The sequence below is a fragment of the Cheilinus undulatus genome, linkage group 19 (assembly GCF_018320785.1).
Source record: "Cheilinus undulatus linkage group 19, ASM1832078v1, whole genome shotgun sequence".
Taxonomy (NCBI): domain Eukaryota; kingdom Metazoa; phylum Chordata; class Actinopteri; order Labriformes; family Labridae; genus Cheilinus; species Cheilinus undulatus.
Window position 1 is genome coordinate 42,622,641 of NC_054883.1, and position 26,473 is coordinate 42,649,113.

Sequence of the window (26,473 nt, forward strand, 5' to 3'; positions counted from 1 at the left end):
TCAGCGGGAAATTTATCTGCACCTTAATGCAATAAATTTTCCCGCTTCTTCATTTGCTTTGAGAAATTAACCCTTTGTGATAAAGTTAGGAGTCTTTTCTTTTTAATCAAGCCTCTGGTCTTTATTTTTTCGTTTGCCTCGTCCGACTCCCCCTTTGACCCCGCCTACTGTCGCACTATTACGCCTCCCCCTTTGACCCCGCCCACTGTTGCACTGATACGCCATGTTGTTTCCCACGTCACAAATAGATGTTTTTACAGTGAAAGGCGACCTCTGATTCCTCTGTCTCTAGTGAGGCTCTGTCGGGTGTCCTAAAGGCTTTCCCAGCATTCACACATACTGATCTTGACACAGGCCAAGTGGGCGGAGTCTATCACACCATGATGACACTGATGGACTCTATAATGTCCGTGATGGACAGCTGGAACTGTAGGAAGAAGGAGGATTGTTGCCCGCAGTGTAGCTGTCTAGTCTGCAGGAACCCACAGTTCTTTTAAGAGCAACAAAAGCCAAAGAGAAAAATAAAGAAACCGTGAAGGAAAACCGGGGAAGCGAAGCAGAAACACGGTATGGTACAGTGTTGTATCAGAGTGTACCTAACACAGGCCGGTGCTACTGTCTGAAAGGCTCTCCGCTGTCTCTCCTCACTGTCCTGCAAGCTCGCCAACAGGAGAGATAGCATGGTATGGTTTCTACGTCACAGTCAGTGTGCACCTGCATATGTGCCATCATGTGGTTGTAAAGGGGAGTATAGGGGGGCTCGGCTATCTCACACAAACAAACAAACAGCAAATTTTAGCTGGAGACAGATGTAGATGTGAATTCAGAGCAGGTGAGGACTGATCTTAGCTTTTCCTTGCTGACACGCTCTCTCTCTCATGTAGTGTCCCCTCTTCTCATATAGCTAGCCCCTCTGTGACCCCCCTGTCACTTCACTTTTGTCATTTTGGTTTCTTCATAGTCATCGCTGTGTCACCGCGGCTCACATCACCTCCCATTGCTCTGTCACTTCAGCTAAAAAGCATCAATAATAAAAGCATCATCATCAGAATCAGAGGAACCAGGAACGTGGATGTTAACTTTCTCTTGGATGACAGAAGTCCTAACCCACATTTTAAAGGACAGTTTCTATGCAGAGTAAATATTAGAGAGGTCTGCTTCTGTTGGAACAAAAGTCTGTTTATTTTAGGGATGAATGATATCGGTTACAGCAAAATAAGCATTTCTGACAGTCTTTACTACCAACTGTACTTTATTTACTAGTCTGTAAATATATCAGCGACAAAACAGTTAAAACATCCCTTTTTTATTTTCATTTCTGTTTGTACTGATAACTTGATAGGTGTAAATTCAACGCTCTGAGAAGGTAGAGTCACCTGTGTTTCTGTATGGACAGATGGGTTTTAGAGAAGTTAAGGAGGTGGGGTTTCTTTGGGACTCCATCTATAGATGCTACTTTTTGCACTGGCGGCGCTCATTCTTAACACAGAACTGATGATGTGTGGTCATTTCAGGATTTCACATCCTGTGCACACAAATGCCATCAGCATCGACTCTTGTTTGAAAAAGTTCTACTTTTGGAATGAAGTAGAACTTTTGGTCCAGGTCTGGACCTGCTTCTAATCAGGTCAGGTCTGGGAGCATATGCTGGTTTGGCACTTCTCTTGGTCCCGTACTGCTCTGGCCTCCTGATGGCCATCATTCAGACAGGCCCATGCCCCGTCTATCCAGATATCCTTCCAGAGGACGTCTGGACCAGCCCACTGGGTCCTGGTCCTGGTCCCTGTATGCAGTGCGCTGGATCAGGCTCGGTAAAGTGCACCAGTTAAAGCACAGCTGCCATTCCTTCACATCCCTGCTCTCCCTAAAGACCGGCCTTGTGTTCATATCCTCAGATACCAGGAACACCACGCTGTCGACCGGATCTCCACAGTGAGGAATCGTTGACCAGTTCTTAACTTGAATTTTATGAAGCTATTTAGGAAAAAAACTTGATGAAACAGCAGAGGGAAGCAGACTTTAATAACCAAGCAACAGTAGGTGCTGTGAGAAGCTCTCTGAATCTGAGGATGTGGGCGCTGCCAGTGTGAAAAGCACCGTCTATGACACAGACCCTGAGAGTTATGTCTCTGTTTAAGGGAAAAGAGGGTTAAGTAGAGAAATGTCAGAGTGTTGGTTCATTATTTAGCTCTTCAGATTTTATACGTAAAGCCGTTTGTTTTCTTTAGAGAATCTTAAATCTCTTTAGTCTGTGGGTCGAGACATTTTTGATGACTTTAGCTTATTTCAGTCTTCGCCACCATGTTAAACTCATACGTACTGATAGAATACATAACCTCCATCACATCATTGTGTTGCATGGCACATTCTCTGCTGTTGTTAAATGTTCTGCTTGTGTTTGTGGTTAAAGTTGCACTCAGAATGACTGGAGGTAAGACTAGACCTAGACTCCTCGGTGTTCACCAGTGGAGAAAGAGCATCAGAGGTGGAGCTGAGTGTAACGCTCATCCGTGAAGCATGGCCTGTTGTCTGCTCATGTCTTGCGCTCTCTCATCAGTCTGTTCAGTGTTTTCACGCTCCTCCTCATCAACACGCTTCTTTTCCTTGTTTCTCCCTCATTCATCCTCCTGTGTCGTCTCTCAGAGATGTTTGTGAGAGGCTCTAACCTGTCTGTTTTTCTCTCTTACCCACAGATTCACCAACTAGCGACTCGGCTAAATCAAAGGTGAGTCAGTGTGTCCAGGGTTTTCCTATGAGGCCTCTGCTAGTGTAAGATGACAGGAGGTAGGTTATGAGCAGAAGAAATCTCCTCCAGTCAGAGCAGCATCAAACAAAGTCATCACAACTCTCATTTAAAGAGTTAACTAAACCACAAAGCTGCATCGACCCTTTCATTTAAAAGAACATTCCCTCAGATCAGTGGGTTTCAAAGTGTGAGGCGGGCCTCCCCTGGGGGGCGCCACAGAGCTTCAGGGGAGGCGCGGAACCATAAACCAGAAAAAAAGGTGATCTGCTTTGCGAACCTCTGCTGTGCATGGAGTAAAACAGATAAACTTATAGTTACAATAGGGACTATACTATAGAGCAGTGTTACTCAACCAAAGAGCCAAATTATTGAAAATACCTCTGCATGAGCCACAATCTAAGGGGTGAAAAGAGGCAAAAACAGCTTAAAGTAGCAATAAAAAGAGGTTCAAGGTGGCAAAATGGTCAAAAAGCAGCAAAACATGGGTGAAAATGGGGAGAAAAAGTGGAAACATGTTCAGAAAGTTGCAGAAATGGGTGAGAAGTGACAAAAAAGTGAGTGGAAAGTGATTTAAATGGGCAAAAAGCAGTCAAGAGTGGCAAAAATGGTCAAAAAAAGAGGAAACAAGTGGTATTTAAAGGCAAAAGGCAGTTTAAATGGATGAAAAGTGGCAACAAAAATTGTAAAAAAAACAATTGTAATTGATATTTAATGATGAAAGGTAGCTTAAATGGGCAAAAAGGTAAAAAGGGGCAAAAATGGGATAAAAGTGGAAAAAATGGGAAAAAGAAGCAAAAAGAAGTTGTACAATGGCCCAAAAATATGAAAAAAGGGTATTTAATGGCATTATAACTGAATAAGAGGGAAAGGCAGAAGTTTAAGGACATTTGAAAACCAAAATATCCAAAATATATCAATGTTAAAAAGGTTTACACATTAGACATAAATGTTTGAAATGTTGTTTATTTTTTTCAATTTGAATAATTTTTGTGGGTGGGGGTCCTCAAATGGATCAGTTCTTCTTAGGGGAGGCTCACTTTGAAAAGCCCCGCCTTAGATCACAGCGGACGGGGCTGGGAAACGCCCGCTAACTCTGGTGCTACCAACACTAGCTTTAGCATCGTTCAGTGGATGCTGATTCTGCAGATTTGTTTGTAGCATAACTTCATAACCCTCCAGGTTTGACTGACAGTCTACCTGAGATAAATGATGCTTTATGGCATTATGTAAAAACACAACTCCATAAGCTTTTGACCTAATTTTTAAGAAAAACATGGTCTATGTTACCCACAATCCTAGAGTGTCATAGCAAACTCTGACTGGTTGGAGTCACCACCTCCATCCAGATCAGCCTATAGAAAAATGAAATAGCAGGAGCTAGATTTAACCTATAGAGGGCAGTAACTATGCATATTTCTAACATAGTAAGTAGGATTTTAATACTTTGCACTTAAATGTTGAGATTTAAGATCATTAACACTAAATAGCCATTAACGATGATTGTAGCTGGAGTTGTACCAAACCCATATAAACTCATTCATGCTTGACCCTAACCCTGAAGTAAAGCAGCAGAATGTGCATGGCAGATACCAGTAGATGAACAAAGAAGGAGAAAATAAGGAATTTTGAAACGTGGTTGAACCCGTCATGTTTAGGGTGTCAGCTCTCCAGAGACCAAGCCCTCTGTCCATCCATCCTTGCTTCATGAAATATTCAATTTCTTACGTTTTAATTGAGAAGTTCAGGATGATTTAGCCGCTTCAATGACAGAATTGTGATAAGTGAAGTTGGGTAATCGGCGTCAGCGGGTCTCTCCATCGCTGCACTGCTCCTCTGTGGCTGCTCTCCTCCAGCTTTCAGTCATTTCAGTCATGCAGGGATGCTTCAGTTCATGCTGGGCTGCTGTCTGTCTGCTTCTGCTCTATGGCCAGCATGTGAACACTGATGTGCTCCCTGTTAATGTCGCTGTTAATGTTCCTCTCTCTGTCCACTTCTCTGGTTTGTGGTGCTTCACAGGAGCAGGTGGAGTACAAGTTTGAGTTTCCAGTCAGTGTGAAGGGTTTGTCCCGTCTTAGATGTGGCCTTTTCTTTGAGTCTCAGCATCAGAAATGCTCACTTTTTCTCTTTTTCTCTCCTCTCTGCTCTCTGTCTCTGCAGGGTTCCTGGGGCTCAGGGAAGGATCAGTGCAGCCGCGAGCTCCTAGTCTCCTCCATCTTTGCTGCAGCCAGCCGCAAAAGAAAGAAGTCAAAGGAGAAGCCGCAGCCTAGCAGCTCAGACGACGATCTGGACGCCGTGTTCCCCAAAAAGGAGATTTCGGGTCAAAAGCCGAACCACCACGGCCTACAGACTGAGACGCAGAGCGAGACTCGATCGAGCCCCAACGCAAAACCCAACGCCAAGCAGCCTGCACGAGCAGAGGAGAGGAAGGAGAACGGGAGAACTGTGGAGCTCACATCTAAAGCCAAGAAAGAGCACAGGAACTCTTTATTCCTGAAGGACAAAACTCCACCCAGACACCCTTCACCCTCACCCTCCCCCTCCCTGATCATAACCAACTACCAACAAGCTCCACAGGGGAAGTCCTCTCTGTCTGATCCTCCATCTCTGCTGGATGAAAACACCTCAGATCTTGGTACCATGAGCTCTGGAGCATCTGTCCCAAGGTCAAGACCAAAAAAATGGACAGCAGGAGCCTCCCTGGACCTTCCTGCAGGAGCAAACATTGGTCAGGGACCAAGTGCAGGTCCAGGGGCATCCGCAGGAGCAGAAGTGAGCTCCATCACCTCCGACTACTCCACAACTTCATCCATCACGTTCCTGACTGGAGCAGAGTCCAGCGCGCTCAGTCCAGAGCTGCAGGGTGGAGAGGAGGCAGACGACGAACGAAGTGAACTCATCAGTGAGGGACGACCCATGGAGACAGACAGTGAGAGCGACTTCCCCGTCTTTGCACCTGGTGGAGGCAGCAGTCAGTCTACGCCCTGCCCAGAGCCGAACGCAGATAAAGGAGAAGTAGGAGGAGCAGCTGAAGGGAGCACCACACCAAAAATGGAAGCACGGCGCCTTTTCCCGTCACAGCGGATGATAGAGTGTGACACGCTCTCCAGACGGTGGTCCCTGAGGCAGAAAACAGACAGCGAATCATCAGTGGAGGGCGTTGTGGGGAATGTGGAGCGTAGTGAGGGTAGAGCCGAGTCTTCGACGCGCCTGTCTCGAGTCCTGGACGTGATGAAGAAGGGTCGGTCAACGAGCAGCCTCAGCTCATCATCGCGCAGCGAGTCAGAGCGCCCTGAACCGTCCTGGCACCTAAAGATCACAGAGCGGCTCAAGTTCAGGATCCGCACATCAGCCGACGACATGTTTGCGCAGAAAAACCGCAGTCAAGACGCTCGAGGGAAGAAGAAGAACATCCGACGGAGGCACACCATGGGAGGGCAGCGGGACTTCGCAGAGCTAGCGGTCATAAACGACTGGCGAGAGCAGGGCGGTGTAGACCAAGCGGCTGAACTGTCTGCTCTGGATCGCCTAAAGCCCAGATGTTCTTCTCAGGACTTCTCCATCAGAGACTGGATCTCCAGGGAGCGCCACAGAGGCTCCGATTCAAGCGGCGAGGTCGCACCCAAAGCTGTCCCGGAGGATGACCACCCAGACGGCCAGGACGGAGCTCCAGAAAGACCTCCTCCTCCTGCATCTCCTGGTGCTCAGACGCTCACAGGGGAGCAGGTTAACGGTAGCGGGGTGCAAGGCAAACGACCCAGCCTGACGCCGGACGCTCACCCACACAAACTGTCCGGAGCTCAAGTCGTACGCTCACGGTTCTACCAGTATCTGTGAAACGGAAACAGGTTTTTTTTTTCTGGTGAATGAATGCGTTCAAACGTACGAATGTGTGTATTTTAGCTAAGGTTACTGCACAATATTTTTTCTACAAAGTCTACTTATGTATGGCCTGTACATTCAGTGTATAGGCTCCTGTGATTGTTACTGGAATATTCTACAGAGATGTTTATGTGTTGAACTTTTCCGACCTGTCGGCCATACTGGAACAGACTTGGAAAAACGCCGACTTCCTCCTGCAGAAGTGAAAGATTGAGACTTTGATTAACGGACATTCATGGACTGTGATGTTACACAGCAGGAGGAAGCCTTTTACAGGAATCATGGTTCAGTTCTTCCTATCTAAGAATGTATTCTCCACTTGGACTAACACTAGATGCTCTTGACAATATTTTTGTCATTCTCAAAGCCACATGTATGTTTTTATTTGCCTGTACTTGAAGTATGTGGATGTAACTGAAGGCTGCTTTCTGAGCTGCGTGCCGTGGGAAGGTTTGTTTTTTCACTGCACATTCACAACAGCCAGATATTAGCTGGAAGGACTGGAGGATGATTCTAGTTTTATCAAATACAGACTGAAAAGTAATGAAATGCTGATACTAGAGTATGTAATGCTTGGTACAGTAGTTTTTATTTCCAAACTGTGTCCAATAATAGTCCAAAAGATCCGTTTCTACATGTGTGAGTTGTTTTTATTTCAAAAAGTGCCTCTTTTTTCTTTTTTTAAACTGTTTTTACCAACAGTTGTCAAGACAAAAAGAAATTTGAAACATTTTAAGTAGAGCAAAAAAAAAAAAAAAAAAAAACCTCACAGGCATTCCAGAGATTTTCCCTTTTTTGTTTCCTGTTTTATTCAAACTCACAGCGACATCAGAAACCATGTCCACGTTTATCGTAGTTTAACTTCCCCCTCTGTGCAGTAAAATGCATGGGCGCTAAAACCTGGGAGAAAAAGCTTCAACAAACTTTAAAATCTTTGAAACTGCATGAGACGATGTTTCCTAACGCCTGTGTACAGCAGAACACGGACACGACGCCCTCCCTCAACAAACACTGGAATAAATCATCTTTATTAGAGCCTCATGTCTCCGTGTGTCTTTGTTTTAGATCACAACCAGAACCAATCAAAGAGTTCTGGCATGATGTACTATTACTGATGAGAACTGTATTGTTCTTTATTCAGTGGAAGCATAGACAGAGTTAAACCCGGCCACAGCATCATGGTTGATATCTGAAGTGTTTTATATAGTCATTAACCAGCCTGCATGGACTTACATGAAACCAAGAATTTAACCCAGCAACACAAGAGTAAAGTCTGAACACGAGGTTACAGCTTCTAATTATATTCTTTTTAACGTTTTGTTTTGTTTCAGTGGGAATTCAGATCCTCCTTTAATAAACATCAAATATTAAATAGAAGATATCAGGTACTAAAAGTCGTAGGCGCTGGTAGCCCGGTGGCTATGAGCGTGCCCACTGTAGGCTCCCAGGCTGTCCCAGGACAGGGCAGCCTGGGAGGAAATCCAATCTGTGGCTCCTGTTTCACATCATTTCCCTCTTTTCCTCCCTCACAGCCCAATCCAAACAAAGCTGTGAAGGTCCCGAAGTAAAGCTTTAGTCTTTTTTATGGTTTAGTGTGCGATTAAACTTGTTAGAATCTGACCCAGCTATCTATTAGTGGCTCAAATGTATTGTCCAACATTAACACATTATTCACTAAAACTACTGAATATTTTTAATGCTTTGGCGCCATCTAGTGGTGAGAGTGAAACTCCGACACGGTGATGCAAGATGGAGGAAAAGAGTCAAAACTGGTGAGCCTAAGAATGAGAATAAGATAAACCTTTTTGACCTCCTTTGGGGAAAATTAGTTTTTCACTACAGCTCAACAGGAGAAGGAAAAGTATAACGAAAAATAGCAAAATAACAACTGTATTATCTAGAAATTGTTCTGTGTACACTTTGGAAGGACGACGACCAGATTATAAAAAACAAACAGAGGGTGCATGTTAGTGATGTTATATTGTATAATACAATGATTCTCAGCCTCTGGACGACTGCCCCTCCCCTCCTTAATGAGAAAACAGAAACTTCTGGTCTACAAACTAACTCTTCAATGTATTTCATGAAAAATTATGCAGTTTAGACCTTAGATGGAAGAAAGCATGACTGAACGGAGGGACAGAACATAGAAAATTCTCACAAAACACAAGTATGGAGCATTATTCGGGGACACTGGCTGAAAATAATATATATTTGTCTCTGGTACACATGCAAACTGAAACTCTAGTGCACACAATAAACTGTCACACTCATGAGATCATATCTGCTGAGGATGAGATAGTTTCTTAGGCACAAAACTATCTAGAGGAAACCACAAACTATATATTTTTTCTGCAAATGTCCCTTTAGGTACTCCGTTTCTATTACAGAAACTCCGGGAGAAAACTATGCATACATTTTATTTTACTTCATTTTCTTAGATGATATAAATTTTCACTTCCCAAGATAAACAGAAAAATACAGAAGAGGATTAGGGCCACTGAAAAAATTTTGGAAGCAATTATGTGTTTTTTACTTGTGAAAAAAAGTCAGAATTCTGAGATTAAAGTCAAATTCTACCATGATCAAAATGAAACGGTGGGAAATCAACAAATGTAGTGACAGTGTCCTGCATTGTCTCTCTATGGGAATGTGCGCGTGATGACAATTCAGCTAACGAGCAGCCTCGTGCTGCAGAGTGACGTCACGTGAACGTGAACACTCCCAGTGTGTTCAGACCGCAGAGACAGACAGAGGGACTACAGCAGAGACAGGAGGACTAGAACAGGGACAGGAGGACTACAGCAGAGACAGGAGGACTAGAACAGGGACAGGAGGACTACAGCAGAGACAGGAGGACTAGAACAGGGACAGGAGGACTACAGCAGAGACAGGAGGACTAGAACAGGGACAGGAGGACTACAGCAGAGACAGGAGGACTAGAACAGGGACAGGAGGACTACAGCTGCTGCTCAGAACTCACCTGACACCTTTATACCTCAGGTAAGAATCATTAGATGTTTGTTTTTATTCATTCAGTCTTTTTTATAAGTATTCTTTTCTCTGCAGAGCTAGTATCCTCCTCACTTATTTAACTGTTAAATTTAAACACTTTAACACCACCTGGATTGTCTCCTCTAAAACTTTTCTTGTTGTCTACCTTTGACTGAAAACAGTGAGCTTGTGCACAGGTTTGCTTGTCACCTGAAACCAGAGGAACAGGTGTGGTGAGTTACACTACAGACAAAGGAGACAGAGGCTCTGATAAACTGAGAGACAAAGATTTTAGCTGCACAGAAAGGTGGAGATGTGGTGGTTTCTCTCTGTTTTATGTTTATCACTAAACCATGGAGCTTTCTGTAGGTGACAGGTAAATATTACAGGTAGACTGTAGGAGACACGCCTACATAACTTACATAACTCCACAGGACTGAGTCATCAGTGACATAACTACACAAAATCCAAGTCCACTGTTCACTTATTTCACATTAACATATACATACAGTTGCAATAAAAAGTCAGTGAACCCCTAGGCTAATGACTGGTTGACCCTCCTCTGGCAGCAATAACCTCAACCAAACGTTTCCTGTAGTTCAGATCAGACCTGCACAACGGTCAGGAGGAATTTTGGACCATTCCTCTTTATAAAACTGTTTCAGTTCAGCAGTATTATTTGATGTCTGGTGTGCATCGCTCTCTTGAGGTCATGCCACAGCGTCTCAATGGGGTTGAGGTCAGGACTCTGACTGGGCCACTCCAGAAGGCGTATTTTCTTCTGTTGAAGCCGTTCTGTTGTTGATTTACTTCTATGCTTTGGCTCGTTGTCCTGGTGCATCACCCATCCTCTGTTGAGCTTCAGTTGGTGGACAGATGGTCTTAAGTTTTCCTGTAAAATGTCTTGATAAAATTGGGAATTCCTTTTTCCGTCAATGACAGCAATCCGTCCAGGCCCTGAGGCAGCAAAGCAGCCCCAAACCATGATGGCCCCTCCACCATATTTCACAGTTGGGATGAGGTTTTGATGTTGGTGTGCTGTGCCTTTTTTCTCCACACATAGCGTTGTGTGTTCCTTCCAAACAACTCAGTTTTGGTTTCATCTATGGACAGAATATTTTGCCAGTAGTGCTGTGGAACATCCAGGTGCTCTTTTGCAAACTTCAAACGTGCAGCAATGGGGTTTTTGTTGGACAGCAGTGACTTCCTCCGTGGTGTCCTCCCATGAACTCCATTCTTGTTTAGTGTTTTACTTATTGTAGATTTGTCAACACAAATGTTAGCATGTGCCAGAGACTTCAGTAAGTCTTTAGCTGACAATCTAGGATTCTTCTTCACCTCATTGAGCATTCTGCGCTGTGCTCTTGCAGCCATCTTTACAGGACGACCACGCCTAGGGAGAGTAGCAACAGTGCTGAACCTTCTCCATTTGTAGACAGTCTGTCTTACCGTGGACACATGAACATCAAGGCTTTAGAGATACTTTTGGAACCCTTTCCAGCTTCATGCAAGTCAACAGTTCTTGATCGTAGGTCTTCTGAGAGCTCTTTTGTGCCAGGCACGGTTAACATCAGGCAATGCTTCTTGAGAACAGCAAACTCAAAACTGGTGTGTGTTTTTTATAGGGCAGGGCAGCTTTAACCAACACATCCAATCTCATCACATTGATTGGACTCCAGGTTGGCTGACTCCTGGCTCTAAATAGCTCTTGGAGAAGTCATTAGCCTAGGGGTTTACATACTTTTTCCACCCTGCACTGTGAACGTTTACATGGTTTGTTCAATAAAAACATGAAAACATCATTTTTTGTGCAGTATTAGTTCAAGCAGACTGTGTTTGTCCATTTTTGTGACTTAGATGAAGATCAGAACTCATTTGATGACCAATTTATGCAGAAATCCAAGAAATCCCAAAGTGTTCACACACTTTGTCTTGCAACTGTATATGTATGTATGTATGTATATAGATAGATAGATAGATAGATAGATAGATAGATATCTATATATATGTGTGTGTGTGTGTGTGTGTGTGTTACCATGATGTATAATGACATATAATGATACCATGACAAACTCTGGTAAACGTTTGTATGGAATAAAGCTGAATGTTCGGACCAATCATGTCGATTTTCGCAGTAAAATAACTTTGACTGTTTCCCATAGAACTGCAGTTTGAAGTATCTCTACATAGCCTTTAGTACTTAGAAAAATGATTTCAGTTACTCTTAGAGGAAATAAATAAGGATGTTTCCTTGCTTTAACTCACTATAGTTTATCCATAAAGGATGAAGGATTCAATAAAATTAAAAATTAAAAATTAAATTTCCTAAAACTAGAAAATGTAATGATTTTGTGAAAACTGTTTTCTAGACTAAAATCCTTCTATTAACACAGACAGGCCAGTTTCTGGCTGCTTTATTTCAGAGATAACAGCTCATTATTAAAGGTTCAAACATTTTTTTGTAAATACTTTCCTCTGCTTAGCTTCTCTCTCTAAAATCTTCCTGAGCTGGAAGAACCCAGACTAGTACATCAGAGGGACTAGGCATCCATCAGGGTGTAGACCTCAGGGTCCAGTTCTGGGGCCAGTCTTATTTAGTTCTGGGGCCACTCTTATTTAGTTCTGGGGCCAGTCTTATTTAGTTCTGGGGCCAGTCTTATTTAGTTCTGGGGCCAGTCTTATTTAGTTCTGGGGCCAGTCTTATTTAGTTCTGGGGCCAGTCTTATTTAGTTCTGGGGCCAGTCTTATTTAGTTCTGGGGCCAGTCTTATTTAGTTCTGGGGCCAGTCTTATTTAGTTCTGGGGCCAGTCTTATTTAGTTCTGGGGCCAGTCTTATTTAGTTCTGGGGCCACTCTTATTTAGTTCTGGGGCCAGTCTTATTAAGTTCTGGGGCCAGTCTTATTTAGTTCTGGGGCCAGTCTTATTTAGTTCTGGGGCCAGTCTTATTTAGTTCTGGGGCCACTCTTATTTACTGTTTACATCACTTGGCTTGGACAGAGCGTGCCAACTGTTTGTTTTTTTATTTTTAGTTCTATGTTGATGATAGTTATCTATTGCTGTGTAACTCTACTGAAGCTGGTTCTAAATGCAGATAAAACTACACTCATGTTCTTCACATCTTCAACAGTAGCAGGAGGAACACTGAGAAATGTGTTAATAGTTACAGTAAAAAACTGAACTGTTATTCTCCTTGAATACTGAAATATTTATAAAAACTGGTCCTTTAAAGCCGCTCCAGAACGTTCCCTGTATTTTCTGTAGCTTTCTCTGAATGCTTCAGCTTGTTGTCTGGAAGATAAATCTCCCAATCTGTTGCTCTCTTGAATATTGAATAAGACTGTCCTTCAGGAATTTCCTGTATTTTGCTGCATTCATTTTATCCTCTACCTTTACGAGCCTTTTAGAGCCAGCTGCTAGAAGCATCCCCACAGCATGATGCTGCTGAGAAGCATCCCCACAGCATGATGCTGCTGAGAAGCATCCCCACAGCATGGTGCTGCTGAGAAGCATCCCCTCAGCCTGATGCTGCTGAGAAGCATCCCCACAGCATGATGCTGCTGAGAAGCATCCCCACAGCATGATGCTGCCACCAGCGTGCTCCACAGTGGGGATGGTGTGTTTGTGGTGATGTCAGTGTTTGGCGTCTTGTCTGATGGTCTCAAAGCTCCATCCTGGTCTCATCAGACCAAAGAACTTTCTTCCTCTTGACCATGGAGTCTCCCACAGTCCTTCTGGTGAACTCTAGTCCAGATTGAATCTGAGTTTTCTTCAACAGTGTCTTTCTCTTTGCCACTCTCCCATAAAGCTCTGACTGGTGAAGAACCCGGCCAACAGTTGTTGTCTGCAGAGTCTCTCCATCTCAGCTGCTGAAGCTTGGAGCTCCTTCAGAGTAGTCATAGGTGTCTTGGTGTCCTCTCTCACTAGTCTCCTTCTTGAGGACGGCAGATTTACACATGTGACATATTTCTTCATTTCTTCATGACGGATTTAACTGAACTTGGAATAATTTATTACTGATTCCCCATTGGAGTGTTCTTTTGTCTTCATGGTGTAATGGTAGCCAGGAATACTGATTAACCAGTGATCCCCATACTACTAGCACCAACTGTCTGGTCCTCTGCTGACTCACTTTAAAGGGTTAATATTTATGCCATTATTTTACATTTTACTGTTTAACTGACTTAACTTGAAGAAATCTATTTTTCGTGTTTCCATTAAAAAAAGTTAAAAACACCAAAAACTGACAGTGTTGACCATGTTTGCTTATAAAATAAAAGGGTGAAACATCCAAGGGGGTGAATATTTTAAAGGTATTGTATTTATTCACACTGATGGTATTTGTACCAAGGCGGGGCTTAAACAGCAGAGGTGTGATCATTTCTTCATGTTCATGTTGTTTATTTTGAAGGAATCATGTCAGCTGTCCACGCTCTCTTCCTGCTGCTGCCTCTGGTCTCAGCCCAGACCTACCACTGGGGCCCCTGTCCGAACCCTAAAGTCCAGCCTGGCTTCAAGGTTAACCTGGTAAGAACCTCCTCAGAAACGTTCATCCATTTATCAACGTTCAGACGTTAAAGGAGCTCCTCTGTCGACAGTATCTGGGTCGCTGGTATGAGATCGAGAAACTTCCTGCGTCTTTTGAAAGAGGAAAGTGCATCGAGGCGAACTACGACTTCAGGCAGGATGGCACCATCCAGGTGCGAAACTCTCAGTTCTAGTGAGTATCAGGGGTTCCTCAGAGTCGGGGGGTTCACCTGACAAACTACACAAGAAGTTCTCCACCTTTTCTTTCTGTCTGGTTTTGATCAGCACACGTTAGAGAGGATCAACGCCATTCTCATCTCTGCAGTCATGACACAGGGAAAGTTAGCCTAGAATTAAGAGTGGACACCAGAGGAAGCAGTCAGCATCGCTCCTTTTGGAGGGAACAAAAATCAAGCCAAGCCTCTGAAAATGACAAAATATTTCATCCTCACTATCAGGGATGCACAGAGCCTTTGACTAATCTCCATATATATCTCGATATATGTAAATATAATTAATAATCATAATTCAAAAAGAGTTTGAATTTTCCTTACATCGTTCTTTGTCTGCCTCAGCAAAGAAAAGACGAGGGTAGCAGAAGGGACCGCTGTGATTCCAGATCCAAGAGAACCTGCACGACTTGGAGTCAGCTTCTCCTACTGTAAGAACTCATCTTCATCCCAAATCCTTTCATAAATGTTGCTGTGAAATGCTCAGTCTTCTCTTCTTTCCTCCTGCTCTGTTATACTGCGTTTTAGTGTTGCCTTTCTTTTATTTGCTGAGAAGAGTTTTAATGTGCCAGTTATATTCCTGAAGTCCTTCTAAAGCTTCTTATAAATCCTGGAAAACCAAAATGCAGCTCATTGGCAGCCTTCCATTCAGGGTTGAGCTCATTCTAGCAAACATTCCTTTAGAGTGAAGATTCATCAGCAGACATATGATGCAGCAGTCTGTCACTCACAGTAAGCCTGTCTGTCTGTGTGTGAATCATCTGGTCCAGTGGTCCTGGTTTAAAGTCCATGTTTACGACCCTGTCCCATCTCTAGCCCAGATGTTGGTCTAAACTCAGACAGGACATCCTGCATCATCCAGTAAATCAACATTCAGATTTGAAGTAGAGTTGGTGCTGAGGCTATTTCAGACAAACTGATGAACCTTCTGTGTGTATTCATGATTAAACTGTACGCAGACGATACCTGCATCTACAGGTGCATCTTCAAAAAACAAAGTTATCATGGAAAAGTTATTCTATCCCACTGTCACACTCAGAAAGTCAATCTTTCTTTTATTCTAGATTCTTTAGGCAAAAATACATTTCAAGCCTTTTCATTGTTAGTTTTGATTATGCCAGCTTACAGCTGATGGAAATTGAAAATCCAGTGGCTAAAAATGTTAGACTACTACGTGAGGGGGCCAGGTCACTGACCGTAAAACAAATCGGCATGCAGGTACAGATAGAGTTAGCTAACATAACCTGAGTTTATCTAACCTAACCTGCCATTAGAATAAAAGATGAATCTCTGCTTTGTCTCTGCTGTCCCTCCACAGTCACTCCCTACAGCCCCTACTATATTCTAACCACCGACTACACCACCATGTCCGTGGTCTATTCCTGCACTGACGTCCTCAGACTCTTCCACGTGGACTACGCCTGGATCCTGGGACGCTCTCGCTTCATCCCTTACGCAACGGTGCAGTACGCCAAAGAACTGCTGATGAATGAAGGGATCGATATTTTCAGGATGAGACCAACGGTTCAGACCGGCTGTGAGGACGACTAAGAACAAACCAGTCCAAACCAGTCTGAGCCCTCAGGCTTTGGTACTGGTCCATGAAGACTGTACAGATTATCACCATAATAAATGGACTGGAGGCTCATTTTAGTGACAGAAGGGTGCAGGTGTTTCTGTTTTACACCGCTCATCTCTCCTTATTTAGTATTTAAAGATGCTGAAGCTCGTCAGCACATTTTACTCAAATTATGAGCATTTCAAAATGTAAAGCCTCTGTAGGAAATATTTGGATCTTTTTCTTTAGCACTCAGAGGAACAGATGAAGGAAATGATTTCTATGCAGTAAGACTGCTTCATTGGGTTTGTATTGTAAGTAGATTTCTGGGTTTTTCTTGATGGTGATGTTACAGAATATTACAGAAACAAGCATGTGGTGTGGTGGAATGCAAATAAATGTACTCAGTTCATCCTTCTGATCTGAGCTGCTTTTACTTTACAGGAGTATTTACGGTTTCATGGCTTTGGAGAGAAACGCTGAACTTCTACCTCCTGTTCTCCTATCTGAAAGCTTTGGTGACTTTATTTAGTCAGAAATGTTCTTGTTTAAAATCATGAAATAATACTTAGATTCTTTCTTTGATACCATGTGGTCTAAAACAACTCTCTGTTCTCATAATTAGTGGAACTGGAAAGTACCAACGTTTGAACTAAACTGAAGATCCTGAGTCGTATTTTCCAACAAAAGCGCCACAGGAAACTGGGAAATCACGATAAACTGCAGTTCCTTGAGTGTCCACTAGAGAGGTCACATCCACAGCCTGTGTTAAAATGTTTTCACAGCAGAAATAAACAGGTTTACAGTCTGGCTCAAGAAATAATTTTGGCGATGCTAGGATAAAAAAAGAAGTCTGAGAGCAGGCAGTGCTGAAGCTAGCGGGCCACATTTAAACGCTCTGTGCACTCAGAGAGTAGAGGAGAACTGTAGCTCTGAGGGTTTATGAAGATGCTCAGGCTCAAGCCTGGTTAAAATGTGAAAGTATGCAGCCAGTCTGTAGTCTGCTGAACACAAGCTGTGGTTTAGTCCAAGTCATCTACTGCAGTTAGACATCCTGATCAGAAAACTAGCTTGGCTCATGTCTTCATGGCTGCTACTGTGTATGGGTGATTTTTATAGAACTTTACTGTTTTGGTTTTAAGGATAGTTTTGTATAATTAGGGATAAAGCGTAACTCCACCTCCTTTTCTGTCCCATGGTTGATCTAAAGTTAGTGTGAGAAAACCCTGAAGGCCTCAGATTGGGCTCAGATGATGAGTGGCATCATTGAGGCTTCATCAGACACTTTTTAAAGCTCATCAGTGTAATTATTGTTCGCTGATTTAACAGGTTAGTCAGACATCATCTCTGATCTTGTTATCCTCTCAGCCATGTTTAGGAAATTTCACAAAGATCACAAAGGTCTGCCCTCCTGGAGGCTCTTGTTACAGGATTTATTTTTGCAACAGCAAGAGACTTTAGAGCCGACAGCTTCCCGGTGTGTGGACCTGGATGCTTCTTCATTTTGGCTCCTGCAGCCACTGAGGTATTTGTGGATCTTATTCAGATTTTATCCAGAATTTTACATCAAACTATCAATGCCAGATAGACTGTTTCATATTTCCATGTATTTCACACTGACATACACAGACTTATAAACATAAACCTCTGTAGTATCAGTCCTGAAGAGGTGAGAATAGAAAATTCTTGTTTTTTTGGCTTTATGAGGGAGTCAGCCTACTTCAGTATAAAGAAAGCTTCTTAGAGAGGAACCCCGGTCGTCTGCATCCCTAAAAAATAAATAAATCATGTGTGGATGCCTGAGATTTCATAGTTACATTTATCTCAGTGTGATCTGCACAGTTGGCTGTGTGTGTGTGTGTGTGCGTGTGTGTGCTTGGACATCCTCTTGCTCTTCCCTCTGAAGCTCACACCCACAGAGCACGGTGAACCAGGAGAGAGCAGCAGCATCTGCAGAGCTCCACAAACATTAACAGGTAAAACTCTGCTGTCTCTGTGCATTTTAAACAAAATGAAGTCAACTAGAACATTTAGATTTTTGTGAGGAGTTGAGGGTCTTTCTTCCTGCTGTAACTCGAAGCCTTGGCAGTTTGGATTAAAAACTTGGTATCGAATGAAGGTTAATGTTGTGTGTGTAGGGAGGAACGATGAAGCTGCTGGTCTGGATCAGTGTCCTCCTCTGCATCTTTGCCGGTCATCTCAGCGGTGAGTTTAGAACAAAGCTGCAAAATTATTCTAGAAATGTTTTTATAACTGTTCTACTGTAAAAATTTAACAGAGACTCACAGATTTCTGCAGGCATTAATATCTCTGAGAGATAGTGATGTTTGTTTTTGGAGACTGCACGAGCACAAAGAGGCGTCTGTTGGAGGACATTTTTATGCTTGAGACTTCGTGTGTGTGTGTGTGGGGGTGTGTGGGTGGGGGGGTGTGTGTGTGTGTGTGTGGGTGTGGGTGTGTGTGTGTGTGTGTGTGTGACTGTGTGGATTGGTCAGTAATAATATTTGAGGAGGGAGCAGGTATCCTGCAGTCCTCTGGGAGAGAGCTCACTTTTCCAAACTTGAATCCCGTCTTTGTGCCCAGGAATGTTAATTTTCCTCTCCTTCCTCCTCACAGAGGCCAGAGTCATCCCTGAAGGAGGTACTGTGTATAAAAACACCTCTCTTAGATATTTTCACAAACTAAACTCTGCATTGATCTAACAGCCAGTTTTTAAGGTTCTGCTCTGTATTTTTGTGTGATGTTGTTCTGATTGGCTGATCTTAAGTACAATATAAATACACATATTTATCAGAGAGTGTTCCTTTCTACTATGAAAGTCCTCTCCTCTAGCTTGGTCACAACAACTGCAGTTTAATGAGCACCACTCTAACAAAAATCAAACAGCCATACATGTCCTACCACAGCCACCCTTTATTTGGCAGCTTCTTGTTTTAGTTACCAAAAATTGCAGGAATCTTCTTATCCTGTTAAAACGGCAGAAATTCCCCAAGCCTGTCTGAACCTCTGATCTGTGACGGCCTCGGCCGCAGACTCTTCACCTGAGACCACGAAAATCTCAAATACAAGCTGAACCTTCAAAATAAAATACAGTTAACTACTCTTTACCTGTCAGTGTTAATGTTCTAGCTACTCTTCCTGTCAGTGTTAATGTTCTAGCTACTCTCTTCCTGTCAGTGTTAATGTTCTAGCTACTCTCTTCCTGTCAGTGTTAATGTTCTAGCTACTCTCTTCCTGTCAGTGTTAATGTTCTAGCTACTCTCTTCCTGTCAGTGTTAATGTTCTAGCTACTCTCTTCCTGTCAGTGTTAATGTTCTAGCTACTCTCTTCCTGTCAGTGTTAATGTTCTAGCTACTCTCTTCCTGTCAGTGTTAATGTTCTAGCTACTCTTAACCTGTCAGTGTTAATGTTCTAGCTACTCTTAACCTGTCAGTGTTAATGTTCTAGCTACTCTTTACCTGTCAGTGTTAATGTTCTAGCTACTCTTTACCTGTCAGTGTTAATGTTCTAGCTACTCTTAACCTGTCAGTGTTAATGTTCTAGCTACTCTTAACCTGTCAGTGTAAATGTTCTAGCTACTCTTTACCTGTCAGTGTTAATGTTCTAGCTACTCTTAACCTGTCAGTGTTAATGTTCTAGCTACTCTTTACCCCTCAGTGTTAATGTTCTAGCTACTCTTTACCTGTCAGTGTTAATGTTCTAGCTACTCTTAACCTGTCAGTGTAAATGTTCTAGCTACTCTCTTCCTGTCAGTGTTAATGTTCTAGCTACTCTCTTCCTGTCAGTGTTAATGTTCTAGCTACTCTTTACCTGTCAGTGTTAATGTTCTAGCTACTCTTTACCTGTCAGTGTTAATGTTCTAGCTACTCTTAACCTGTCAGTGTTAATGTTCTAGCTACTCTTAACCTGTCAGTGTTAATGTTCTAGCTACTCTTTACCTGTCAGTGTTAATGTTCTAGCTACTCTCTTCCTGTCAGTGTTAATGTTCTAGCTACTCTTAACCTGTCAGTGTTAATGTTCTAGCTACTCTTTACCTGTCAGTGTTAATGTTCTAGCTACTCTTTACCTGTCAGTGTTAATGTTCTAGCTACTCTTTACCTGTCAGTGTTAATGTTCTAGCTACTCTTAACCTGTCAGTGTTAATGTTCTAGCTACTCTTTACCTGTCAGTGTTAATGTTCTAGCTACTCTTAACCTGTCAGTGTTAATGTTCTAGCTACTCTTTACCCCTCAGTGTTAATGTTCTAGCTACTCTCTTCCTGTCAGTGTTAATGTTCTAGCTACTCTTTACCTGTCAGTGTTAATGTTCTAGCTACTCTTAACCTGTCAGTGTTAATGTTCTAGCTACTCTCTTCCTGTCAGCGTTAATGTTCTAGCTACTCTTTACCTGTCAGTGTTAATGTTCTAGCTACTCTTTACCTGTCAGTGTTAATGTTCTAGCTACTCTTTACCTGTCAGTGTTAATGTTCTAGCTACTCTCTTCCTGTCAGTGTTAATGTTCTAGCTACTCTTTACCTGTCAGTGTTAATGTTCTAGCTACTCTCTTCCTGTCAGTGTTAATGTTCTAGCTACTCTTTACCTGTCAGTGTTAATGTTCTAGCTACTCTCTTCCTGTCAGTGTTAATGTTCTAGCTACTCTCTTCCTGTCAGTGTTAATGTTCTAGCTACTCTTTACCTGTCAGTGTTAATGTTCTAGCTACTCTTAACCTGTCAGTGTTAATGTTCTAGCTACTCTTAACCTGTCAGTGTTAATGTTCTAGCTACTCTTTACCTGTCAGTGTTAATGTTCTAGCTACTCTTTACCTGTCAGTGTTAATGTTCTAGCTACTCTTAACCTGTCAGTGTTAATGTTCTAGCTACTCTTTACCTGTCAGTGTTAATGTTCTAGCTACTCTTTACCTGTCAGTGTTAATGTTCTAGCTACTCTTTACCTGTCAGTGTTAATGTTCTAGCTACTCTTAACCTGTCAGTGTAAATGTTCTAGCTACTCTTTACCTGTCAGTGTTAATGTTCTAGCTACTCTTAACCTGTCAGTGTTAATGTTCTAGCTACTCTTTACCCCTCAGTGTTAATGTTCTAGCTACTCTCTTCCTGTCAGTGTTAATGTTCTAGCTACTCTTTACCTGTCAGTGTAAATGTTCTAGCTACTCTTAACCTGTCAGTGTTAATGTTCTAGCTACTCTCTTCCTGTCAGTGTTAATGTTCTAGCTACTCTTAACCTGTCAGTGTTAATGTTCTAGCTACTCTTAACCTGTCAGTGTTAATGTTCTAGCTACTCTTTACCTGTCAGTGTTAATGTTCTAGCTACTCTTAACCTGTCAGTGTTAATGTTCTAGCTACTCTTTACCTGTCAGTGTTAATGTTCTAGCTACTCTTTACCTGTCAGTGTTAATGTTCTAGCTACTCTTTACCTGTCAGTGTTAATGTTCTAGCTACTCTTTACCTGTCAGTGTTAATGTTCTAGCTACTCTTAACCTGTCAGTGTTAATGTTCTAGCTACTCTTTACCCCTCAGTGTTAATGTTCTAGCTACTCTCTTCCTGTCAGTGTTAATGTTCTAGCTACTCTTTACCTGTCAGTGTTAATGTTCTAGCTACTCTTAACCTGTCAGTGTTAATGTTCTAGCTACTCTCTTCCTGTCAGTGTTAATGTTCTAGCTACTCTTTACCTGTCAGTGTTAATGTTCTAGCTACTCTTTACCTGTCAGTGTTAATGTTCTAGCTACTCTCTTCCTGTCAGTGTTAATGTTCTAGCTACTCTCTTCCTGTCAGTGTTAATGTTCTAGCTACTCTTTACCTGTCAGTGTTAATGTTCTAGCTACTCTTTACCTGTCAGTGTTAATGTTCTAGCTACTCTCTTCCTGTCAGTGTTAATGTTCTAGCTACTCTCTTCCTGTCAGTGTTAATGTTCTAGCTACTCTTTACCTGTCAGTGTTAATGTTCTAGCTACTCTTTACCTGTCAGTGTTAATGTTCTAGCTACTCTTAACCTGTCAGTGTTAATGTTCTAGCTACTCTTTACCTGTCAGTGTTAATGTTCTAGCTACTCTCTTCCTGTCAGTGTTAATGTTCTAGCTACTCTCTTCCTGTCAGTGTTAATGTTCTAGCTACTCTCTTCCTGTCAGTGTTAATGTTCTAGCTACTCTCTTCCTGTCAGTGTTAATGTTCTAGCTACTCTCTTCCTGTCAGTGTTAATGTTCTAGCTACTCTCTTCCTGTCAGTGTTAATGTTCTAGCTACTCTCTTCCTGTCAGTGTTAATGTTCTAGCTACTCTTTACCTGTCAGTGTTAATGTTCTAGCTACTCTCTTCCTGTCAGTGTTAATGTTCTAGCTACTCTCTTCCTGTCAGTGTTAATGTTCTAGCTACTCTCTTCCTGTCAGTGTTAATGTTCTAGCTACTCTCTTCCTGTCAGTGTTAATGTTCTAGCTACTCTTTACCTGTCAGTGTTAATGTTCTAGCTACTCTCTTCCTGTCAGTGTTAATGTTCTAGCTACTCTTTACCTGTCAGTGTTAATGTTCTAGCTACTCTTTACCTGTCAGTGTTAATGTTCTAGCTACTCTCTTCCTGTCAGTGTCAATGTTCTAGCTACTCTTTACCTGTCAGTGTCAATGTTCTAGCTACTCTCTTCCTGTCAGTGTTAATGTTCTAGCTACTCTTTACCTGTCAGTGTTAATGTTCTAGCTACTCTTTACCTGTCAGTGTTAATGTTCTAGCTACTCTTAACCTGTCAGTGTAAATGTTCTAGCTACTCTTTACATGTCAGTGTTAATGTTCTAGCTACTCTCTTCCTGTCAGTGTTAATGTTCTAGCTACTCTCTTCCTGTCAGTGTTAATGTTCTAGCTACTCTTAACCTGTCAGTGTAAATGTTCTAGCTACTCTTTACCTGTCAGTGTTAATGTTCTAGCTACTCTCTTCCTGTCAGTGTTAATGTTCTAGCTACTCTCTTCCTGTCAGTGTTAATGTTCTAGCTACTCTTAACCTGTCAGTGTTAATGTTCTAGCTACTCTCTTCCTGTCAGTGTTAATGTTCTAGCTACTCTCTTCCTGTCAGTGTTAATGTTCTAGCTACTCTTTACCTGTCAGTGTTAATGTTCTAGCTACTCTCTTCCTGTCAGTGTTAATGTTCTAGCTACTCTCTTCCTGTCAGTGTTAATGTTCTAGCTACTCTCTTCCTGTCAGTGTTAATGTTCTAGCTACTCTTTACCCCTCAGTGTTAATGTTCTAGCTACTCTCTTCCTGTCAGTGTTAATGTTCTAGCTACTCTTTACCTGTCAGTGTTAATGTTCTAGCTACTCTCTTCCTGTCAGTGTTAATGTTCTAGCTACTCTCTTCCTGTCAGTGTTAATGTTCTAGCTACTCTTTACCCCTCAGTGTTAATGTTCTAGCTACTCTTTACCTGTCAGTGTTAATGTTCTAGCTACTCTCTTCCTGTCAGTGTCAATGTTCTAGCTACTCTTTACCTGTCAGTGTCAATGTTCTAGCTACTCTCTTCCTGTCAGTGTTAATGTTCTAGCTACTCTTTACCTGTCAGTGTTAATGTTCTAGCTACTCTCTTCCTGTCAGTGTTAATGTTCTAGCTACTCTTTACCTGTCAGTGTTAATGTTCTAGCTACTCTTTACCTGTCAGTGTTAATGTTCTAGCTACTCTCTTCCTGTCAGTGTTAATGTTCTAGCTACTCTCTTCCTGTCAGTGTTAATGTTCTAGCTACTCTCTTCCTGTCAGTGTTAATGTTCTAGCTACTCTTTACCTGTCAGTGTTAATGTTCTAGCTACTCTTTACCTGTCAGTGTTAATGTTCTAGCTACTCTCTTCCTGTCAGTGTTAATGTTCTAGCTACTCTTTACCTGTCAGTGTTAATGTTCTAGCTACTCTTAACCTGTCAGTGTTAATGTTCTAGCTACTCTCTTCCTGTCAGTGTTAATGTTCTAGCTACTCTCTTCCTGTCAGTGTTAATGTTCTAGCTACTCTCTTCCTGTCAGTGTTAATGTTCTAGCTACTCTTTACCTGTCAGTGTTAATGTTCTAGCTACTCTCTTCCTGTCAGTGTTAATGTTCTAGCTACTCTCTTCCTGTCAGTGTTAATGTTCTAGCTACTCTCTTCCTGTCAGTGTTAATGTTCTAGCTACTCTCTTCCTGTCAGTGTTAATGTTCTAGCTACTCTTTACCTGTCAGTGTTAATGTTCTAGCTACTCTTTACCTGTCAGTGTTAATGTTCTAGCTACTCTTTACCTGTCAGTGTTAATGTTCTAGCTACTCTCTTCCTGTCAGTGTTAATGTTCTAGCTACTCTTTACCTGTCAGTGTTAATGTTCTAGCTACTCTCTTCCTGTCAGTGTTAATGTTCTAGCTACTCTCTTCCTGTCAGTGTTAATGTTCTAGCTACTCTCTTCCTGTCAGTGTTAATGTTCTAGCTACTCTTTACCTGTCAGTGTTAATGTTCTAGCTACTCTCTTCCTGTCAGTGTTAATGTTCTAGCTACTCTCTTCCTGTCAGTGTTAATGTTCTAGCTACTCTTTACCTGTCAGTGTTAATGTTCTAGCTACTCTCTTCCTGTCAGTGTTAATGTTCTAGCTACTCTCTTCCTGTCAGTGTTAATGTTCTAGCTACTCTTTACCTGTCAGTGTTAATGTTCTAGCTACTCTCTTCCTGTCAGTGTTAATGTTCTAGCTACTCTCTTCCTGTCAGTGTTAATGTTCTAGCTACTCTTTACCTGTCAGTGTTAATGTTCTAGCTACTCTCTTCCTGTCAGTGTTAATGTTCTAGCTACTCTCTTCCTGTCAGTGTTAATGTTCTAGCTACTCTTTACCTGTCAGTGTTAATGTTCTAGCTACTCTCTTCCTGTCAGTGTTAATGTTCTCTCTGTTCAGTGAATAGCAGGAAATATAATCTGAATAAGTCTGAGCTCAGAACAGTGACCACATGGAGACGTAGAGGGACTAAAAATAGGAACTGAGTCTTGATTTGAACTGTTTTGCCCGTTGTCAGTGCCGTATGATGAACCACCAGCCGTCCCCTACTGGCCTTACTCCACCTCGGACTTCTGGAACTACATCGAGTACTTCAGGTCCATCGGTGCCTACAACCACATCAACGAGATGGCCAGGGCCTTCTTCGCCCACCAGCACCTCGGTGACACCCTGGGATACGAGACCAACGCAGGACATGAGCACTGAGGAGGAGGCAGGAGGACGGCAGACATAAACGAAAAGGAAAGAAAGGAAATATGAGAGGAAATGAAGACAGTATTACAGAAAATATTACAGACATTATCACAGAAAGTAAAGAAGCAAATCCATGAAAGTATAATGCTGTTTGTAGGTTAGCCAGAAATGTTAACATAGAGTGAGTAGCTCCTTTGAAAAATTGTGTTTTTACATCATGTAAAATAAATGCAGCATGTACTGAAAGGAGTCATACTGTCTTTAAATTGTCTTTCTCATTTCTGACTTTTATATTTACATGATTCTCACCCAGGCTGAGCAGTGCATCTAAATTCAGATCCAATCTCAACATATCCTGATGATTTTTAAATCACAGAAAGTGTAATAATTCTTAAACCTGAAATGTGTCAGAATACCAGTTTAATACAATTTTTTGCAGCACAGATTTTATTCTCTACAGAATTACATGCCAGTTTTTTTCTAGAATAGCTTGTAAAAAGGCTTCCTTTATGTTTGTTTGTATTTCCTTAATGATCCTAATTTTATGTTGTTGAAAAGGAGTTCTTCTGTGTTGGAATAACCTTGAAACTACAGGCTGTTAGGGAGTATTTTAGGCCAACATAGTGAAAATACGTGGTAGTTCTGAGGGTGGAACCCTTGAGTAAAGGGCGGATTGACGGTAGCCGAGCCTATTTCAGTGTTGCACACTGTTTTGTTTACCTGAGCTGTGAGCTAGCCTAGCTAGTAACGAAGAGCCCCTGTAGACCAACTGCTGCTGAACTTCTACCGACATGAAACCGGCCGTGGACGAGATGTTTCCTGAAGGAGCGGGACCCTATGTGGATCTGGACGAGGTGCTTTCATCGATATTTAGACAAAATGACAAAATAATGGCCGAAAACACAGGCTAACGTTAGCTCAGGTTAGCTTAGCCCCGTAGTATAAAGTTGTTATTAAAGCTAAAGCTAGCATAGACGGGCTATCAGAACATTAATCTAATTAACTCATTAACGCTTCTCTCTGTTTACGCCAGGACTGCTTTTGCCCACAGTGGACTCTGTTATTTAAACATAGACGGTATTCACGCCTCATTGACGTGTCCGCCATATTACCAGAGGAGAGAGCGGTCCTTAAGCAGTGTTAGTCAGTGAGGGATGAAGGGTTTGTGATTAAAACGCACAGTTTTACATTTAACTGGTCGTTATCAGTCGTTTGTATAACGTGGAATACCTCTGCAAGATGGCGGCGGCGCTGACGTACGGCCCACTGACCAATGAGGCGTCTACGTTTATGACGTCTATGCTAATAAATGTGTAACCGTGCAGCCTCGCCTGCGTCATCACGTTTCAGAAATATTCTCTAAGGTTCCACTGAGCTCCTCTCTG

The 26,473-nt window shown here is 42.3% G+C and overlaps 4 protein-coding genes across 8 annotated transcripts in view; all 4 read left to right on the forward strand.

The window, feature by feature from the left end:
- The window catches only part of LOC121527013 (rho GTPase-activating protein 21-like), a 153,468-nt gene extending 145,808 nt beyond the window's left edge, over positions 1–7,660 (forward strand). For all 5 annotated transcript variants that reach the window (XM_041813656.1, XM_041813653.1, XM_041813654.1 and 2 more), the window contains 2 exons: positions 2,694–2,725; positions 4,904–7,660. In XM_041813656.1, coding sequence (XP_041669590.1) covers positions 2,694–2,725; positions 4,904–6,580 — 1,709 coding nt within the window. In that variant the 3' untranslated portion in view covers positions 6,581–7,660. The remainder of the gene's footprint in view (positions 1–2,693; positions 2,726–4,903) is intronic.
- A 1,839-nt stretch (positions 7,661–9,499) lies between these two features.
- apodb (apolipoprotein Db) lies at positions 9,500–16,030 on the forward strand. The gene is made up of 5 exons (XM_041814591.1): positions 9,500–9,628; positions 14,028–14,143; positions 14,215–14,336; positions 14,719–14,804; positions 15,692–16,030. The coding sequence occupies exons 2-5, from the start codon at positions 14,033–14,035 to the stop codon at positions 15,922–15,924; spliced, it is 552 nt and encodes a 183-aa protein (XP_041670525.1). The 5' UTR covers positions 9,500–9,628; positions 14,028–14,032; the 3' UTR covers positions 15,925–16,030.
- Positions 16,031–17,841: 1,811 nt separating this feature from the next.
- Positions 17,842–25,209, forward strand: otos (otospiralin). Its single transcript, XM_041814630.1, has 4 exons — positions 17,842–17,907; positions 18,070–18,136; positions 18,548–18,571; positions 24,913–25,209. Exons 2-4 carry the CDS (start codon positions 18,079–18,081, stop codon positions 25,098–25,100), a joined length of 270 nt encoding a protein of 89 aa, XP_041670564.1. The 5' UTR covers positions 17,842–17,907; positions 18,070–18,078; the 3' UTR covers positions 25,101–25,209.
- Positions 25,210–25,768: 559 nt separating this feature from the next.
- The window catches only part of cops9 (COP9 signalosome subunit 9), a 13,504-nt gene continuing 12,799 nt past the window's right edge, over positions 25,769–26,473 (forward strand). The window contains exon 1 of the mRNA XM_041813740.1: positions 25,769–25,942. Within this exon, the coding sequence (XP_041669674.1) occupies positions 25,880–25,942 (63 nt within the window). The 5' untranslated portion in view covers positions 25,769–25,879. The remainder of the gene's footprint in view (positions 25,943–26,473) is intronic.